The sequence below is a fragment of the Streptopelia decaocto genome (genome assembly GCF_964273445.1).
Source record: "Streptopelia decaocto genome assembly, chromosome: 1".
NCBI classification, from domain to species: domain Eukaryota; kingdom Metazoa; phylum Chordata; class Aves; order Columbiformes; family Columbidae; genus Streptopelia; species Streptopelia decaocto.
In genome coordinates, this window is record NC_138663.1 from 158,452,024 (window position 1) to 158,472,459 (window position 20,436).

Below are 20,436 nucleotides of genomic sequence, written 5' to 3' on the forward strand. Positions count from 1 at the left end.
CATTTACGTGGTGGAGGTGTATGTGTACGTACACTGAGTTTGCAGGCTGCTGCATTAGAACACTTCATTTCTCAGGGCTCTCTGAAGAGATCCCCCCGGCTGGGGTTGGAGCAGCCCCACTGTGCCTGTGAGCACCTGGCAGAGCCCTTGCTGCCCTCCTGTGGCTCCCGGCGTCCTCCTCCTGATGACTTGTGTCTGCAAGCAGTCAGCTCAGTACCTGTTAACTAATCTTGGCTTCTAAGATCGAGACCTTCCTCCTCGTCTCAAAATTTGGTCTACTAGTGGCCTGTTTAAGGTCTTTATGCACTGTGATTCAAAGCATGATAGAATTTTTCAGTGTTTTAGTCTTAAACTTTTTTCTAGAATTTGCTTTTCTCCTTTCTAAACTCAGGACACTCTGTGATTCTAAATGTCTTTGAGCTATTTGTAATCTAGCATTGGGCAAGAGGTACTGAAAGTGTGGCTATGGTACAAAGGTGCACATTTATGCAACTTGAAGGAAAGGTTCTCTGACTTGGCATATAACATATCATAGAATGTCCTGAGTTGGAAGGGACCCATGAGGATCATTGAGTCCAACTCCTGTCCCTGCACAGGACAACCCCACAGTTCACACCATGTGTCTGAGGGCTTGTCCAGTCTCTTCTTGAACACTGTCAGGCTTGGGGCCGTGACCCCTCCCTGGGGAGCCTGTTCCAGTGCTGCACCACCCTCTGGGGGCAGAACCTTTTCCTGATGTCCAACCTAAACCTCCCCTGGCACATCTTCCTGCCATTCCCTCAAGTTCTGTCGTTGCTTGCCAGAGAGAAGAGATCAGCGCCTGCCTGTCCTCCTCAATGTAGAAGTACAGTAGTAAAAGTGGAATGAACCGGTCATGCAAGTGCAAGCAAGTTTTTTGTTAATGCCCTAGACTTTAAAAAGAGAAGTTCAGATAGTGTTCTGCAGCATTTTTGTCACTGGAAGAGTGCTTAATAAGAACAACGGACAGCTTCTTACTGTGTCCTCATCGTTTTTCTCAGTAAAACTAAAATAAAATAAGCCCTCACGTAAAAGCAGTGGAATGATAAGGTGTTGCACCGAGGGTTTCACCTCTTCTGCGTGGGAAGGGGGAATCAAACAATTACAAGGTACGGCAGTGTTTCAAGGGAAAGACAGGACTAGTTCTTAAGTCCATTTGATTGAGGAATTCTCTTTTGTTTGAGCATGTTGTTAGAGTGTCGTAGAACTTTCATGCTAAAAACTCTGCACTTTTTTAGGAGGGGGCTGCTAGCTATTTGAAGGTACACTGTTGAAGGAGTTGTGTGTTGCTTTGGAAATGTAATTCCTGGATCATTTTTTGGCATTAATTTTTTCCCCATAGTTAATGTTCTGTATGCTGCTTCCAAATATAAGCACTTGGGTTCCTTTCCCATTCCTGGTCTCACATTAGGCAATATCCCATGTTTTTATTTTATTGCAGAACTTTCTGATGCTTGATGAAGTCTCACACTTCAAGCCACAACTGCATGGTAATAACGAGAATATCATTCTTCATGTTCAGGATTTGACTTGCTATTGGGATAAGGTAAATGTACTTCTACTAAATGTAAAGTATGTTGGCGCTGCGGGCATTTTAAGTCTAAAAAGCATTGTGTCTATCTATAGTGTGCTGATGTTTTGTATTCCATCCTTTGTGTATGAGAATCCTTTTACTATGTTAAGCTGTCTCTGTAGAATAGTACTTAAACCACTATCAAGTGCATCTCAGAAGTAGATATTCCTGAATATTATGCTAAATGAAAACTCATACATTTCTATGTGAAAATATCTCTTGTTATTAAACAGCGCTGTATTGTAGCTAAGATACTTCAACTGGAATTAAGGACAGACAGCACAGTAAGGTGGGCCTTAGTGTATGGTTTTTTTTTTTCTGTGAACCAAGCACTGATCAGTCCATTACTCTAGAACTAGTACAATATTATACTTCTCATAACAGATGTGAAAGCTTTAGAGATTAGTCTGCATGTATTTGTTACTCTGTGTATTTTAATTGAAAGTGTTCCGCTACAAATTGTTCTCTGCTTAAAATCTGCCAAAATCGTCAAAATGACTAGAAAAAGGGACAATACACAGGTGATAAATCTGGTATATATCCTTTTCTGTAAGAAAGACAGAGATTGACTGTTATTTCTGTTTTAAAACTGAAATTCCTATGGCAAGCAGCAATTTGTGTTGAATTGTTGGAGCTATTATGAGCTGCCAGTATCCTTGCACAAGGGAAGCTTCAGTCTCCATAAGAAAAGCTGGAAGCTCTAAAAATGAATTTTGCATATAAATGTAATGCAAATAAGACATCATGTATTTCCCTTTATGTACCCTCTTGTCCTACATGTGCTGTGGCCCAAGGAAGAAAAGTGTGAATGTGTGAGGATCTACCTATTACTACTGCTCAGCTACAAAAGAAAATTGCTACATTACTGGGCTTTGCTTTCTTGGAGTTGTCTCTGTGACATAAGTTCTTTCTGAGACATTGAACAAACTTGTAATTGATATGAAAAACTCTATGGTGAATACATTCTAATGCAAAATAGGATGTATTTCTTAGTCTCTGTTTTCTTCCCAAGCCAACATTGATACCACTAACAGGTTATAGGAAATGATTGCATAATGTGCTCATAAATCACCTTTTTTTTCACAAGTTGTTTATATTGCGTAAAGCAGGGCAGCATGACTGGAATTACTGGTTTCCTTTTGATTTAAAACAAACCGCTTACAAAATTTTTAATGTAATTTTAATTTTGATATTTAATTGCAGTGTGCATGAGAGAAGTATAGTTCTCCCAGAATTATTAAAAGCATCTCAGGAAGGTACTCTTATATACTCTTGTGTACTGGAAAGATGATGAGTTCTGAGAGAGAGGAGTTAGAAAAGGAATAACAAAAGCATGCTATCCTTTGTCAAGTGACCAGTTTAGCTTACTGCCCTGACTAGGTTTCTAATGACTCTTTGGATCTCTGTATAGACAGTGTACAGCTGGATGGTAATTTTTTAATTTTAAAGATTACGAGCCCAAAGAGCTACTAAAAAACTCAACAATCCACAAATCGCACATCACTGGAAGTAAAAAAGGGATTATTAGCTAGACTTTTAGGAAAAAAATAACATGGAGTATTACACTTTATCAAAAGATAAACAAAAACAATTAATTAATGGTAACACTCTTGTTTTAATAAGGCAAGTATTATCTGAGTCCCACAGGCTAGTCTGATACCAGCACGGAATCAGGGATTCTTCAGTCCAGGTTTTCACTGGTGTGGCTTGAGTTTACAGAACAGTCTGTCAGCTGAGCAACTTTAGATTTAAAAGTCAAGCATTTCAACAGAGGCCAAATTTATCCCTTGTAATTTTAGTCATGGAAATGAGGAGCCTAAGTAGGATAATACTTCTGTGCGATGTTATGATGTCTGTATCCCTTAGATGGGATCACAGAATCACAGAATGTCAGGGATTGGAAGGGACCTTGAAAGATCATCTAGTCCAATATCCCCAACAGAGCAGGAACACCTAGATGAGGTTACACAGGCATGTGTCCAGGCGGGTTTTGAATGTCTCCAGAGAAGGAGACTCCACAACCTCCCTGGGCAGCCTGTTCCAGTGCTCTGGCGACCTCACTGTGAAGAAGTTTCTTCTCAAATTTAAGTGGAACCTCTTGTGTTCCAGTTTGAAACCATTACCCCATGTCTTACCATTGCTTGTCACTGAGAAGAGCCTGGATCCATCCTCGTGACACTCACCCTTTATATATTTATAAACATTAAAAAAGTCAGCCCTCAGCCTCCTCTTCTCCAAGCTAAAGAGCCCCAGCTCACTCAGCCTTTCCTCACAAGGGAGATGCTCCACTCCCTTAATCATCTTTGTTGCCCTGCGCTGGACTCTCTCCAGCAGTTCCCTGTCCTTCTTGAACTGAGGGGCCCAGAACTGGACACAATATTCCAGATGTGGTCTCACCAGGGCAGAGTAGAGGGGAAGGAGAACCTCTCTGGACCTACTAACCACCCCCCTTCTAATACACCCCAGGATGCCATTGGCCTTCCTGGCCACAAGGGCACAGTGCTGGCTCATGGTCATCCTGCTGTCCACCAGGACCCCCGGGTCCCTTTCCCCTACGCTGCTCGCTAACAGGTCGTTCCCCAACTTATACTGGAACCTGGGGTTGTCCCTGCCCAGATGCAAGACTCTACACTTGCCCTTAATGAATTGTGCTTTCCTCTCGAGTGTAGGACGTGTAAGGTCTCCCCAAGCTCACCTAAGGAGTTGCTGCCCCTGAAGGGAACATTCTTCTGTCCTCACACTCCGTGTCTCTGTTCTCTCCCTTGTGCTGCTGTTAATGCTTGGATGTATGACCCTGTGGAGAACCAGTTCAGAGGGATAAAACAATAAAAAATTAATCACTTTTAATACAATTTGTTTTCTGGTAGCTGAGTGCCATGAACCAGCCCTCTGCAAGGTGAGGTAAGAACAAGTGGCAGGAGAGAAGTGAAAGATGCAGATGCAGGCACGGGGGAGCTGGGACCTTTGTGGTAACGAGCTGTCAGATGAACTTATCTGTAATATTAGTCTGCGCTCTAATTTAAGTGCCTCAGTTTAGTGCCTAAAAATAGGTGTGATGAATTCAGGACAAAGTGTCTTTAATTATAAGGAATTCTATTTTGTGAAAATACCATGTCCCTTGGGTATTTGTGGCCAATGCTGTTTGCTTGCATTGCTGCTTTTATATAGGGTCTATGATATCTTACAACAGTGCTTTAATATGTAATGTTTGGGTAATAGTTGAAAAACTTTTTTTTTAATTTTCTGTAATATTTTTAGGTTCTTATATCTTCTTTTTTTGAAAACCTGAGTGTGAGTGGGGGTATTTTGCACTTTTGTGAATACAGAAGCACAGTCTCAAGAAGTTTGAAGAAGGGCTTGTGTGTCTGAAAGCTTATGTACTTTTCCATATAGCCTAATTTATTTAATAAGAGATTTTTTTTCTCTTCCTACAACCTTTGTATTAAAAAGAAAAAAAGAAGGCTTGGCTGCCATGAGTTTGTAGAATTCCCCTGACCTTAGCGCTATCTGAACACCTGAACTGTGTTCTCTGGACAGAGAGATCAAGTTCATGGTAAAACACTGATTGGGAAGGAGGGTGGAGAAAAGGAAAAAGGCCCCATTGATGCCACCTTGTGGAAATCAGTAATAGCAACAAAAGTAGTTTTGCAGAGTTGCACAATGTGCACAAGTTTGGGTTCTCACAGCGTGACTCTGATTTTTTATGAACCTGTGGCACTTCTGCAAAGTAGGGGCTGTGATGGGGAGATGTGCAGGTTTGGGTTCTGGGTACGGTGCTGCCCAACCGAGTATTTCTCCTGGCACATGTGGACACGTGTGCCAGCCCTGCTCCTGCAGCTGTCACAGGTGTGGATGGATACTGTACCTGTGTCTCTCCCAAATAATCTGAAACGAGTTCCAAGCTTCCCCTTTTTGCAGTGCCAGAACTTGATCATGCAGCATCTTTCATGTGGGGTTAGATGGTGGACCCTGTAGCTTCAAAGGGTGGCTGGAAATTGTAAGCAGTCTGCAAGCTGTGTAGAGGTATACTAGGTATTCTTCACCTTGCTCTCCTTTCTTGAAACTTATGGCTGGGTTTTTGTTTGGCCTTTTAATAGAAATACTGCTTTTTAATTTTTTTTTTTTTAAATGCATATATTTTCCTGTTTGCATTTTAGTGTCAGTCATGCTTACTGTGGTCTAAGATGCATGTAAAGGCAAGTCGTGTTACAAGGGTGTTTTGCTTTAATGAGAGGGAGCTGCACCAGGCCCCTAGGAATTGCAGTTTCACATAGCTATTAAACACATGAGCATCCTTTCTTTTCACAAGAAGTAGTTTTTACAACCTCGATAGGAGAGGTGCAAAATACGTAGAGAAATAAGCACTTATCAGTAGTGTAACATAAAGGATAGGCATCCTAAAAAGGAATATTGAACAAACAATCCTAGGGTAGTTATTTTCACACAAATAGCGCACTGTGTTGTGCATGAAAAGTCTCTGAGAATCCGTATCCTCCAAGATGAAGCTGTGTAAAATCAAATGGCGTTTTTCTGTTTTCACTTCAGATAGAGCCTTGACTAGAGCAAACACAGACCTGGCTTTCCTGGGGCTCCGAGAGAGCTTCAACCCTCCCTTTTTCCAGCATTTTTCTGGCTCCTCAGAGTCACCGGGCTGGCTGTGCTGGGGCCGTGAATGCCGGTGTGGTAGCCAGCATGTGTCCAAGGTGGCCACCCCAGCTTTGTGCTGAGCTGTGGTGAGGACGCGAGGAGACGCCACTTCTGCTGCCTTCAGGTTCCTCATTCCTTGAATGCTGTTTTATCTGTGCAACTCATTTCTGGTGCAGGACCAGGGTCTTCCAGAAATGTTTGTGAATTGCTGAAGAGGCACGTTGTGTGCCTGAAAATGTGTTTGGCGTATGGGTTGCTAATTTATAGTGATTTATGTGTGTTGTATTCTGTTTCTAAAGAGTTGTTTTGATGATGCGTATTCTATTACTGAGGAAACCTAATTTTTTCTTAAATTCACAGAGTTTAGAAAGCCCAGCACTTCAGCAACTTTCATTTACTGTCAGACGAGGGGAATTATTAGCTGTGATCGGTCCTGTAGGAGCTGGAAAGGTATGTCTTAATGTTTACTCCGTTCTGTGGGCTTTTTATGAGTTTGTTAAATGTAAATAGAAACTTGAAAATGTACAGTTCCTTTCTGTGTATAACACTACACTTGACATCGAGATGCTGGTGTTCAAGACAGGCAGATGAACTTCTAGGGTTGGGGAGGAGATGGTCCAGAATTAAACGATATTTTATACGTTGCTTCTAGGCTCCATGTAGAGAGTGCTCGTGCTCTTCTACTGCTGGCAGTCGTTTGACAGACAGGGGGAAATAGGTCATTGTGCCAGTAAACGCTGCTCAGTCTCTGTGATGTCTTTAACGTGATCAAACTTTTCAATTTTTACTTTTTACATCTTTTCCAGTCTTCACTCTTAAGTGCTATACTTGGTGAGCTGCCTAAAGACAAAGGTTTGATAAACGTTACTGGAAGAATCGCCTATGTTTCTCAGCAGCCTTGGGTGTTTTCTGGTACAGTAAGAAGTAATATACTGTTTGACAAGGAATATGAGAAAGAAAAATATGAAAAAGTTTTAAAAGTCTGTGCTCTTAAAAAGGTACGGTTTTCTCCTTAAGTGTTTTATTTTCATGATGTTTATTTTTATCTTGGTGTTCTTTCAAACTTGTGGTATGTGTAGCAATATATAACATATAGAATTGATTATTATTAGTAGCATGTGAAAAAGATCCTCTTGCTTAACAGAAATATGCGTAATTATTTTTGACATTTGTGTAAGCACATTCTTGTAATTCCTAAAACTTTCACAAGAGGGAGATCTAGCTTATGTGAAGCACAGACAAATTAGGAAAAAGCTATTCCCAATTATTTAATTTCATAATCAGTTTAGCCCTTTGCACTGGTGTTATGGTAGGAGTGTGTGTAAATGCAATAAAAGGTGGAAAACAAAGTATCAAGCTGGCTCTGTTTGTAACTTCCATTTTGTATATATCCTGTTTGGGTTTTTTTGAAAGTAAATGTCACGTCTATCACGTATTATGCATTGCTAACAGCTATCAGAAGAACCTTAGTGCTATATATTGGAGAACTTACTGAGCCCAAGTAGTTTTATGAAAAAAATATCTTTGAAAGGTCTGTGTGCAAAGGAGTTTGACATGAGATACAGAAGAGGATTAAGCCAGATTTGTCAAGAAACAGACATTTTGCTTGGCAGCTAAAAAGGTTTCATGCAGCATGTTACAAGATTCCTGTCAGCAGAAACACAGGTGAAAAGCAGATGGTTACTGTGACGAAAATTTTTTTGCAAGGTTTTTACACACAGTAGATAGAGTTTTAATATCTCCTCCTGATATTCAGTCATATGCTGTTGTCTGAACTTGAAGTTTTAGTGACTTTGAAAGACAGCAGACTGCATTAAAAAAGAAAAAACACTTCATATTTGATGGTAGATTTGCTTTAATAGTTTTCTTTCAAATTTATTTATCTTACAAAAGCTATGACTAAACTTTCAGAATACGTTTTATAGCTTAATATAAAATATTCTGTATTTCTTTAATAGGAAATACAATAATATGACATGGAACACTGTATTATTTTGTTCTCTTACTTGTATTCCCAAGCCCCATAAATTAACCAAATTGTGTGATGAATGTTGTTGTGTTTTTTTCTCATGGATATGTTGCAGTAAGAATAAAAGTAATGCAATTCTTAGGGACATTGGCAAATAGAAGATAATTTGATGATAATAGTTTGGTTTTATTTATTGTGACAGCTCATTTTGTTCTAGTAAAAATAATTACTTTATACTTCATAATTTTTAGTTTGATTGTTTGTTTTTTAATCACCGCCAAATATTCCTTGTAATACTAAGAATTAATATTCCTTCTGGCAAAGCTGTAGAAAAATTGAACTTTAAGATCTCACCTGTTTTTCCTGCTTTCTTAATTATCTTTTGCGGAAGGTACAAAGTCATATAGATATTTCATGTAGTATGAATCTTTATCTTTTAATGTGAGACTATAAGTTAAGACTTTTCAAAGAAGAATATGTTATGTTGAAGCAGCTTTGTCGATCAGAAGTTAAAATGATGAAAAAAAAAAAGAAAATCTTTCTATCTCTTCTTTCATGTTCACAGGACTTGGAATTATTAGCAGATGGTGACTTAACAGTAATAGGAGATCGTGGAGCTACGCTGAGCGGGGGACAGAAGGCCCGTGTAAATCTGGCCAGGTTAATGTTTTCTGCTGTTTCTAAAATTTACAAGTTGTCAGACTTTATTGACAACAGTAAACAAATACAAGACTTTGCAATACTGACTTTTCTTTAAACCTTTTAGAGCTGTGTATCAGGATGCAGACATCTATCTCTTGGATGATCCGCTGAGTGCAGTAGATGCTGAAGTTGGAAGACATTTGTTTGAAAAGTAGGTTCCTGCTTTATTTTTGTTTAAAGTACAATTGTTATCTTGTAATTCCTTTTAGAAAAACATGAGAAAGCACTTTCAGGGAGATGGATCTCTTCATGAAGCTTAATGCATTCACTTTCTGAATTTGTTTGTCCTCTTATTTTGTGTATTTGGAAGTCACGTAGTTTTTTTTTCCCGTGTGTGTCTGTCATTTTGTTCTTGATTTTTAAAAGCCCTGTAAAAGTCCATTTTGAAGATAATAGAATTATTCTAAGGGAACATATGCCATTTTCTTGAGGAAAATGTCAGATTTTATACCTGAGTATTTGGGTTTATAAATATTGGGTTTATGTATTTTATATATATATGAGTGAAGAATAATACAGGTTGGGATTTTAAATCACTTCTTAGTTTGCTACAGCTTTATTTGCATAGTAATAAGCACTTAATTAAAGTGGCTAAAGAAAATGACAGAACTCTTGGATTTTTGAGTGATTTTTCATTTGGTTCTTGAATGGTTGAAATCTCTCTTAGATAGTTGAAACAGAAAACCATGGCCTACAGAGCAGACTGTGGAGAATAGAACTAGAAGAAAAGATAATGTATAAGCTTACTGTGAAAGCAAGCTATACTGGACCTTCTTTCATTCCTGAAGAAACAGGAGAGTGTTTGTGAAAAGTCAGGTTCCCTTCTCAGTGGATTCTCTCTCCTCCATCTCTCTCTCTTCTTTCAAACTGCCTAATCTATGGCACATAGCAAGTGTGAGAATAATCCAGTTATTCCCAGGCCGTGTTTCATCCTTGCTTCCTCATAGCCTGGTATTAAAAAGTATAATCTAGAATTTATTAGAAGTAGAAGACAAAAAATTCCGTTTACTGGGTTCATTGGGCTTTGGTTGAAGCCTTTAATGAGAATGTTTTCTTGGGCATACTTACATGCTTTGAATTCGGTGCTCCAAATACATGAATTAACTTGGTTTTGCTGCTGTTCCCGCCTCTCCACCCCTAGACAATCTTAAAAAAAACTCGTCTTGCAGAAACAGTTGTCGAATTTGCATTGACTAGCATTGCATGCGTGTTATTATTCCCCATGTGGGGAAGCTCTTAGTATCTACATTTGAAAATTGTACGTCCTATTGATGTTTGCAGTTTTGAATTTGGAGATCCCTCTGAAACACCATCAACATTTTGTTCTATTGATTTCCTCAAATGGCTACTGTTTGTTTCCATCAGCCAGCATGGAGTAAGAGTTTTATGATGCATAGGCTTTATGTTTGTTATTGTGTGCAGGACCATTTTCACCTGCCACAGCTGATAGATGGAGTTCATTACTTCTGTAGTTCACACACACTATCAAATTCCTTTAATGCCTGTTGAAGATATCTAGGCTTTAGCTGCTGCTTTTCTGTTTCTGCACAAGATCACTCTACAACTCCAGCATCTGGCTGTATCAGCACCTGAGTTCTGAAAGTTCACCCGCTCAAGCTGTTAACCTGTCTCTTCCTTAAGTCTGAAGGTCTTTTCACACAGAGGAAAACAGGAGAGTACAGTAGAGCCTTGCAAAGGAGGTCACGTTGCCTCTTCAGTTTATTCTGCATTTTATGTGAGCTGTGACATCAGGAGCATCTGCATCCTACGGCAGGGGTGTCAAACTCCTTTTTACTGGGGACCACATCAGCCTGGCGGTTGTCTTCAAAGGGCCGAATGTAGTTTTAGAACTGTATAAATGTAACTACTCCTGCAGTTATTCAGTCTTAAAATTACATTTGGCCCTTTGAAGGCAACCGCCAGGCTGATGTGGCCCCCGCTGAAAAGGAGTTTGACACCTCTGTCCTACTGCAGAACTTGAAGTCTGGCTTTTTGTACGTACAAAGCCATAAAGGAGCCAGAAGCTGTTGCTCTGCGAGCACAGTGTATGTTTTGCTGATAAATGTGTGGAGATGAGGAGAAATAAGGAGATTATGTCAGGGAATTTGAAACTCAGAAAACTTGCTGGCGTTCTTATTTTACTTTTGTTTGCTTTTCCTCGCCAGCTCTAGATCAGTTGGAGCGAAACAGATAAAAGTAGAATGAAAGCATTGTCTGGAAAAAATGGACTGGGTGGAGTAGCAATGGCAAGGAAAACTGAGCAAGGCCTCCCTGATGAAGATTTTTAGGGAGGGCTTTTTTACAAACAGAAGTTGTCTTCCAAGACCTTCCATGGCAGCTGTAAAAGGTGCTGGGGGATGTTCAGTAGCTTGCTTTGAAAAACAAAGCAGGGCATGTTCTTTAATGCTTCTTGAATAGTGCTAGAAATGTGGAGGAGAGAGAAAAGCACTTGGGCAAGAAGGATTTCTTAGAAATATGGTGCTGAGGAATGTCTGAGACACCACTTCATATGAGCTGCCCCCAGGAGTCTGAACCACGAGGCATAAAACAATGGATGAGATGGAAGAAGCAGTGGGTTAGTTAATGAGAATCTGAAATGGATATTGTTCAATTCAGTCGCTCCTTTTTTTTTCCTTGTAACTTTATATTATTTTTTTTTTTTTTTAGAAGTGTGTAGTCTCTGTGTTTACATCAAAGGTAGATATATTCCTAGTAATTCCCAGAAGCTGCAGTCTGTGGATGACTGGCTCATTACATTTGCTGCTTCTCTTTGCTCTGTTCAGCCACTGCAGTAAACAATTTAAAATATATAAATACTTTTCAAATGAGAAAAAATGCTAGTAGCACAGCTCTAGTGGCAAAACTGTCCACAATATTATTAATAAGAGGTGTGTTTATTACGAATTTCTCCATAATACAGACAAGTTGTTGCATGGATGATGGAACAGATAAAGCCAGTTTTTCAATGAATTCCTCTTTCCTGGTCAGATTCTTTGGGGTTTAGTAGGATATAAACTGGGGATTCCCTATTTTTATATTATTTGTAGCCTCTTTTTCTGTGAGTTCTCTTGATGGTTAACAGTAGGCATGCTTCAGCCTTTTTCCAGTGAGGGGGCACCAGTATAGTTCTATGTTTTTCTATATGTTTGTGTGCATGTATGAAAATATACATGTATTGTATATAAATATATACATAAAAATAGCTTTTCATTAACTTTTTAGGAATGTGGTGTTTTGAAATGAGGGACAGCCATACAGATACAGTAGCGTGTTTCTTTGTATGCCGAAGTTTGGAATAGCCTGTGATGTTCTATGAAAATCATTCAGTTGTGCTTCAATCCCAAGAAATTTCCTCCTCTCCCTGTGCACCTTTCTAAGCATATTTCTATAGATTATATGGTTTCAGATCGCCTTTGGATAGAAATTAAATTGTGTCCCATCAGTGATATTGACTCGAAATGGTGTTTTTAAGAGTGAGATTTACAATCCATCAGTCTGTTAACACAGCTACGTTTCTTCCCTTGTGTCTTTTCCAGTGACAGGAGCTGTGTGCCAGCCTCAGTTGGTGATCAGCCTCCTTTCTTTCTTGTGAAAGTAGACAGACTTGCAGGACAGTCTATGAATCTTTTGAAATCAGACCTGAAGTAGTTGTGGTGGTACTTGGGACTGGTGCGCACAGGTGTATCATTTCTGCTATCAAACAGAATTCCACCACCACAGTTATCACAGCACAGTAATGAACTTTAGCATCTCTTCAGGTGGAGGATTTTGGTAGCAGGCGATGGCATCCCATAGGAACTCAAGGGACGCGTAAGTGGGCAATGGCTCATAGGATAACCATGTGTTGAGGCTGACTGGAGGGTCACCTGGCAGGTTGACCAGGTGTCCTGAAAGATAAAGTCTCTCCGTTGCCATGTGAGGTAGCTGAGCATTCCTCTGCAAGAGAGGGAGGGGAGCAGGCATGGTTTTGTAGCAAAGGTGTCCTTCGTAACTGCAGAAAAAGGTGAGGAAGAATCGAACTGACAGCAGAGGAGGGAAATTCCATCATGCGAAGTGCATGGATTAAGAGAACCCAAATTCCTCAGTGTGTTCTTACCTAAGCCTCAGAAGTGCTTGAGGAGAGGAGCAAAATGAAGTAGGGTGAATGAGTAAGAGCATTTTAAAAAATAAATAAATATATAGATCTGAATATTTCCTTGGTTTAAAGTAATTTGAGTTTTAGAACCCTTAGGAGTCCATGAATGCTTCCAGTCTCATACCTCGCAAAGTGAGGTATGCTTGTAGCTCTCCTGTAACATTGGGATTTTGAGGAAAAAGTGCTAATATGGTGGTATAGGTAATTAAAAGAAAGTGGAGCTCATCAGTCCTGTAGAACTAGCAGATAAAAGCTAGCATTCTTTGTTTCTGTAGAGGGATTACAGGCGCAGTTGGTGTGTCAGAGCGACCAAGCAAAGATAACCCTGGCATGCACTTGCCAGTGCTGTGATTAAAGGCGTATATATATATATTCGTCCATTGATGACAAGTATACAGGGGAGCTGGTGTGTAAATATAAGGATTTCACTCACTTTCAGGTAGAATCTCTCTAAATCATGGATATCTCTAAGGCTTCCTTCCCACTTTGTGTTTCACACCTGGTCGACGCTCATTATGCCTCTGATCCCACTGCAGAGGTTACAGCCCTCATGAGAAGTATTGGGCAAACATCAATACCCTGTACCTCCTTTTTGTGTTACAGGTGTTGCTCTTAAAAATATATTAGTTATACCTTTGTGTTTAGATGACACAATTGAAATTCATTGAGCTCTGTTGTATTTATTGTAGGGAATATGTTTAAAAGGTATGAATATGTTGTAGCGATGTTGCTGAGGGTTTTGGAGTGTTTGTTTGTTTTTCCCAGAAAGTGAAAAGCATAAGTGTGATCCCTGTACACTGTGTGTTTTCAAAAAATGGTAAAATTTTTCAGTTTTTATCTCACATAAATGTTTGAGGGTTTGTTGTTTTTTTTTTTTTTTTTTTAAGATCACGCAATATAGAAGTAAAAAAACCCACTTGGAGAGCCCCAGTGTAGTTGTGTGCTTTAGTGGTCTGTGGGTACCCTTGCAAAACAGTATTAAGAATACTAAATCAGAAAAGATTCATGTAGGAAAAGTTCATGAAGAGCTACTTAAACACTAAGATCTCTGTCTCAAAAAGTCCCTAATATATGGACTCTGGAAGCTAGAAATGTGTACCAAAGGAAGCATCACTGTATGTTCACTTATATACTTTCTCCAGCCATCCACTTCTGGCTGGTGCCTTGGACAGGGCAGTGGATTTTGTAGACTGGTTGTCTTTATGTGTTAGCCCAGTGGAGGCTGGGACTTGCAATGAGATTGGGAAAACCAGTTAACAAGATGGGCATAGAAATAGAAACACAATAGTAGAAGTAGGTGTGGGGGTTTTTTTGTCTCTGTCAGACATATTACACTTTGTTGTTGTTGTTGTTCTGAAATTTTCTAAACTTTGAAATGTAGAAAAACAAAAAACAACTAGGGGATTGTTCTACCTAAACCACTTAAATTTAAAGGGAGAGGAAAGCAAATGTAGTTGGTAGATTAATATAACAAAGGCTTTATGTCTGTGAGTACTTCTGCATGTGCTTTAATTTAATTTCAGTGGTTATTACCATTGAAACAAATATAAGTATTAACTAAAGTTAAACTTGCATGTGAACTTCCATAATGGAGGGGCGAAAAGAATGGTAAGGAAGGAAGTGGAATCATTAAAGAAGAGACACTTTGCAGAGGTGAAAGAAAGCTGGTTCTTGGAGATAAAAACTTAAAAAAGATTAAAGAACAACTTGTCTAAAAGAAGAGAAAACCTGATAGGGAAGGAAGAACAAAGGAGGATTCGTATGCACAGAAGCACCAAGATGCTGTCTTTACACAGAGGAGCACTGTGTTCTTGTAGGGCCCTTCTGAGTGTCTTCTGCTGCATGCTCTGCACTATCAAAGCTCAAGCTAATTTGTTTTTAATTGTATAGCAGTTTGCTGTCAGAGTGCAATGGTTTTTTAAAATGGGTGATAGTGTACTGTTACTTACATTTATTAACTTAAAATATTGCTTATTTTTGTTGAGTTGGAAGAGTGTAATTTCTGGAGAGTTGACTCCATGAACACACAGTGAGCAGGGATCAGTAGTGCAGCAGTTTTATGGAAAAGGAGGTGCTCAGATTGTGGTAGATCACGAATCCAGTATGAGTCAGCAATGTCATGCTCTTGTTGAGGAAACTGCACCCTGGGATTTATGACCAGTACTGTGTCTGGTAGTACAGGTGAAGTAATCCTCCTATAACGTTTTGTACCTGTAAGGTCTCAGCAGGAATACTGTTTCATTCCAAAAAATGTAGACCAGCTTCAGTCTCCAGTGTAGCCCATCAAGAACATTCACATGTCAAGGGTAGTGGGGAGGGGGAAAAAAAAAGGGAGAACTATTTGTCACTAGAAAGAAATAACGAAAAGCGATATATTTGGGGGACTTTGTTTTTTCTTTCCTGTCTGGAGGAGAAAGACTTAATGTGTTAAGGGACTGTGTACACAGGAACTAAGCCTTAGTGAACCAGTTATAAACACATATGGACTATTTTGGAGTTGCGTGGTGTTGATTTTGTTTTTTGTGATGGTGGCTTTTTTATTCTGTTTGGTGTGGGTTTTGTTTGTGGGGGATTTTTTTGCCCCCTTTGTTTTTTTTCAGGTCTAAGACAATACCAAGTTTTCACTAACAAGAATTCAGCGAGCTCTCTGAGTTTCGCACCAGCACTTTTGCCCCATTTGGTTTTGCTGAGCCTCTCTTTTAACTCTGGCTTTGGTCTTCTGTGGCACCCAAGGCACTGTACAGATTTAATGCCTGCTGTAAACTGCAGAATAGATGTTGTCAAGTGGGAGAGAGTATTTAAAAAAAAAAAAATTAGAAAAATGTTTCGAACATAAAACTTAAGTAGTTGGATGTTTTGAAACACATGTTAAGTATATACTTAGTATTTTACTAGTTTTGCAACTTCGGTGCTCCATTATGATACACTATTTTAAATGGCAAAATTTTCTAGTGAGCTGTTTGAGCAGAGAGTTGTTTATCGTGGTAATAGATCTAAATATACACTGTTTGTTGCTGTTTTTCCTCCCTATGCTTATGCCAGTGAATTGTAACAACAATTTTTCTACTCACCTGCTATCAACAAACTATTCAGCTAGCTTCTTTCTACCCAGATAGACATCAAATCAAGAATTGTTGGGTGGTTTGTTTTTTTTTTTAATTCTCAATTGAGTGAACTGATAGATCAGTGGAAATATAAATTTTCACAGAGGTCATTTTTGCCTTCCCTTCCGAGATCATGATCACACAGGATGCTGTGCTGACAGCTCTGACTGTTCCAATTGGTTTGCTCTGATGCTGTGATAATCCACTTTTTTTTTTTCCTCTTGTTTTTTTTCCCTCCAAATGCAAACTTGATGTGCAGTGGGCTCACTGTGACTCAGGATCAAGGTTTAAAGGTTTTCAGCCATGGGATTTTCTAGTGACTAGTTTGTCCCAGTAAGCTGTTAGACATATATGTGGCACACAGAAAAAATCAGCGATCAAAGTGGTAAATAGGCTGTGGGACTATGTAGGGGAACACTAGATCTCTTCACGGTGAATACCTGATATATTCTCTTTTGGCAGCTTTCCCGCTGGGCTAGTAAATATCCTGTAGCCTCTCTGATCCATGTCCAGTTCTCTGGCTAGGTTTTATTGAAGACTATGTTTTGCTGCGTGTATTCACCTGGTGCTCTAGTTGCCATGTGGCTTGTTTCAGTGACTGCTCAGAGGGTAGACAGTAGCCACACCACAGTAATGCCCCCATGGAAAACCTGGTGTATGAATAGTTGCCACTGCTCAGATAGCTATGCTGCTGTAAATACCTTGATTAATTGTTATCTTGGCCGCCTAAGAATGACATCATGGGTTTATAGTTGCTTCTTGAGTGCTGCATAGCAAACATGTAACTTTCTCGGGAAGAATGTTACTTTTAACTTAATTTTACTGCACAGTTTATTTGGAACACTGTAATATGTATAGCATGTAATTATACTGTCTAGTACTAGTATTAGCCATTTTATGGCGTTCCACTTCCTACGGCCTTTGTAGGTGTGATAAAATAGATGCTAAGTGCTGTGTGGGGAGTTAATTGCATATACAACATGAATGTATGAAAAACAGTAAGCAGTATGATATCATTGTTGTTAAGGTCATGTTCTTTTCCTGCCTTACCACCCTTTCTGCTTATTTGCATTTCTGCATTGAATTTGTACTATTGTATTGCTGTGGTTTTGCTTGTGTTTTTTTTGAGAACAGGGAGATAATTTGTATGTGTGTGTGGGTGTTTGTTTTTTCTTTTGTGGTGAGTGCCACCCTCCTGTGTCATGTTAGCCGACGGGAGATAGCATGTTAGCGAAAATGAGCCTGACAGGAGCAGGTCTGTGGAGAAAAATACATGGAGCTGAGGTCCCCGTACAGCGGATGTCAAGAGGATGGGACCAGACTCCTTTCACTGGTGCCCAATGACAGGATGAGGGGCAACGGGCACAGACTGAAGCACGGGAGGTTCCATCTAAACATGAGGAGAAACTCCTTGACAGTGAGGATGCCAGAGCACTGGGACAGGCTGCCCAGAGAGGTTGTGGAGTCTCCTTCTCTGGAGACATTCAGAACCCGCCTGGACATGATCCTGTGTGATCTGCTATGGGTGAGCCTGCTTTAGTAGGTGGGTTGGACTAGATGATCTCCAGAGCTCCCTTCCAACCCCAACCATTCTGTGACTCAGAAGGTTCTGCTCTCAGCAGGCTGCAGCCTGGCCCTGTGGGCTTCATTCCTCATCAGCTGCATTCTGATGAGGGGCGCTGCCAAAGCGTGTGTCCCTGCTTGGGTTTGTCTAGAAGTTGGGTTTGTGGGCCCCAAAACCACTCACCAGTATGAGCAACAGCTGATAGATTTGAGACAACTGGGAGATGATCTTCAAAAAGGCATTTTTGATCCAAGTGGAATATGCCAATGTATATGCCTTCACTGCACGCTTCAGTTCTAGACAATATCAGTTTTCCTTGTTTTCTTAAGATAGCGAGTAGCTGAGAAAGGGGCATCCTCTTGAACAGTTTGTCTCACTGTGGTGTTACTGTGTGGACGAAGGCGAAGGTAATGAGTGTGTTGGTAGTCTTGGAAACTCATGTCTGCGCTGTTTTTTTCTTGGTTTTGCCCTTTCCCCCACCCCCCTTTTTTTTTTGGTCTCTGTTGGCCTTTCAGGGCTCTGCTGAAAAGATACCAGAAGTCTTTTCTGGTAAGACTGTATGAGATTGAACTGCACTTGCTGACTGGGTTTTGTGCACCTTCACTCTTCTCTCTGAGTCCCAAACTTCTGGAGGCCTCTAGGGTAAGCAGGTGAGGTACTGGAGAGGAAGGTAGGCCTTGATTCCATGAGAGAAGGTCAGAGATGGTTGAAGGACTCACTCCTCTACCCCATTACATACCTGAATGTGGCTCAGATCAGTAGTGCTTGTTTACTTCTCCAGAACTCTCGGTAGCTCACTGTTAGCGCTGCTCTGAGAGCTCATCTCAAAGAAGTTACTTTTACTAGTTGTATTTTGCCATAATTGTCATCAGTATGTTGTCCTGCTTTCTCTTTCTGTTAGTTTAATTTTTGTTAAATACCCTCTTTGCAATTCAGCTTATGACACGTACATTTGTTAGGAGGATGTTTAAGATTATTTTAATGAAATGTCCTTAAGATATTTCTTTCTCTTTCACCCCAGACCAGAAATATGACATTTATTTCCCCTACCTTCAAAACTTACAAAGCTAAATAAGGACCGTATCTGTTAAGTGTAATTTTTATAAGCCTAAGTAATTATGGACATATTCTTTTTTTTTTCTTATTTCAAACGCCTTATAATTGAATAGAAAACATTTTATGGAAACAGTCAAAATGTTTTTGGACACTTATTTTTTAATTAACTTTTCGATCTCTTTGCAGATGTATTTGTCAGGCCTTACATCAGAAGGTCTCTGTTTTGGTCACTCACCAGTTGCAATATCTCCGGTCTGCAAATCAGATTCTAATTTTAAAAGATGTAAGTGATTTCAGTGTCTGTACTTTGTTATCTAACATACTTTCTAATTATCCTTTTTAATCTAGGAATGAAAAAAAATCGTTAAATATTTTTATTTTTGGTTTGTAAATATATTTTCTATCTAGTAATGATGATATATGTTTTTAAAGATTTATAATAATAAATGAACTGAGTTGATTTTTCTTAAAATACTTTCGCTGAAATTTCTGTTCCTGAATTTAATCATGCATATACTTAAACTTACATATTGATTTTTATCTTACATATGTATAATATGCTGTAAGAGAATTACTTAGTTTGAGGCTGTGTTAATGCTCTGCTTTTATTCTTGTTTGTTACAATTCTGTGTGAGTTAAGAACTATGTTCATTTTGCAACCAGTCCCTTTTTTAAACTAAGGCTGAGAAATAGTCACAGATACCTTTGAGAATCAACAGGCCTTGAGGGAAACTGGTTCCTCCTGAACTTCATTGTACCAGATACTCAGGGGTAGAGAGGAAAGACAAGAACTTTGGTTTACTTTTGATTTATCACAAAGTTGCAAAAAAAGGACACTAGCCACCTTTTTCCTCCCATTCATATATCTTTAAAAGTTACAGTAGCTTTCTAGAAGTGAGTTTCTGATAGAGCTGTAAGAAGTGTGGAAATGGTCTGTATTGCTCATTTTAGAGCTCTTTGAGGACCAGAAAATTAAGCTGCTGTTTGCCCCTAGCCTGGAGTAATATAAAAATTCTGATGGTTATATATGTAGTTCAACAGCTTGTCCTAAAGCTGCACAGCTATCTTGTACAGCTTCAAGGAGGTAATTCTCAGCTGATTGTAACTGGACTTTTGTCATCCTGTGTGTGAGCTTGGCTTGGTTAGCTGGTGGCTAGAGGGTGAAGAGTTTGTTTCTGCTCTTCTGAGTAAGGAACTGGTAGTTAGAGGCTTCAGCTCAGTTACTGCAGCGGGATGTGTGCTCAGCAACTGCAGAACCTCAGAGGCAGCAGGGATCGGTAGGAAAAATTGTCCTTTATGGAAAGTGTATAGTGAAGATAATCAAAGCTTATATTAATTGTAGGGTAAAATGGTGGGGAAAGGTACCTATTCAGAGTTCCTGAGATCTGGCATCGACTTTGCTTCCCTTTTGAAAAACAATGAGGAGGCAGAACAGCCGTCGGTTCCAGGAACCCCCAACCTGAAGTCTGCCCGGAGCCGAACCTTCTCAGAGTCCTCTGTCTGGTCCCAGGATTCTTCGGTCCCTTCACAGAAAGATGGACCAGTGGAACAACCACCTGTGAGTGCTTGAAGGACACAGATGTGTCTCGATTCTTGTCTGGCTGGTTTTTAACTTAAACTGTGACAGGGCTTCCCCTGCTGCATTTTGAATGTCAGGGACTGTGGGAT

General features: G+C 39.7%; 1 protein-coding gene across 3 annotated transcripts in view; it reads left to right on the top strand.

The window, feature by feature from the left end:
• Positions 1–20,436, top strand: part of ABCC4 (ATP binding cassette subfamily C member 4 (PEL blood group)) — a 155,522-nt gene that overhangs the window by 34,412 nt on the left and 100,674 nt on the right. For all 3 annotated transcript variants that reach the window (XM_082076217.1, XM_082076216.1, XM_082076218.1), the window contains exons 9-15: positions 1,460–1,564; positions 6,599–6,688; positions 7,045–7,236; positions 8,773–8,867; positions 8,974–9,060; positions 18,955–19,051; positions 20,111–20,326. In XM_082076217.1, the coding sequence (XP_081932343.1) occupies positions 1,460–1,564; positions 6,599–6,688; positions 7,045–7,236; positions 8,773–8,867; positions 8,974–9,060; positions 18,955–19,051; positions 20,111–20,326 (882 nt within the window). The remainder of the gene's footprint in view (positions 1–1,459; positions 1,565–6,598; positions 6,689–7,044; positions 7,237–8,772; positions 8,868–8,973; positions 9,061–18,954; positions 19,052–20,110; positions 20,327–20,436) is intronic.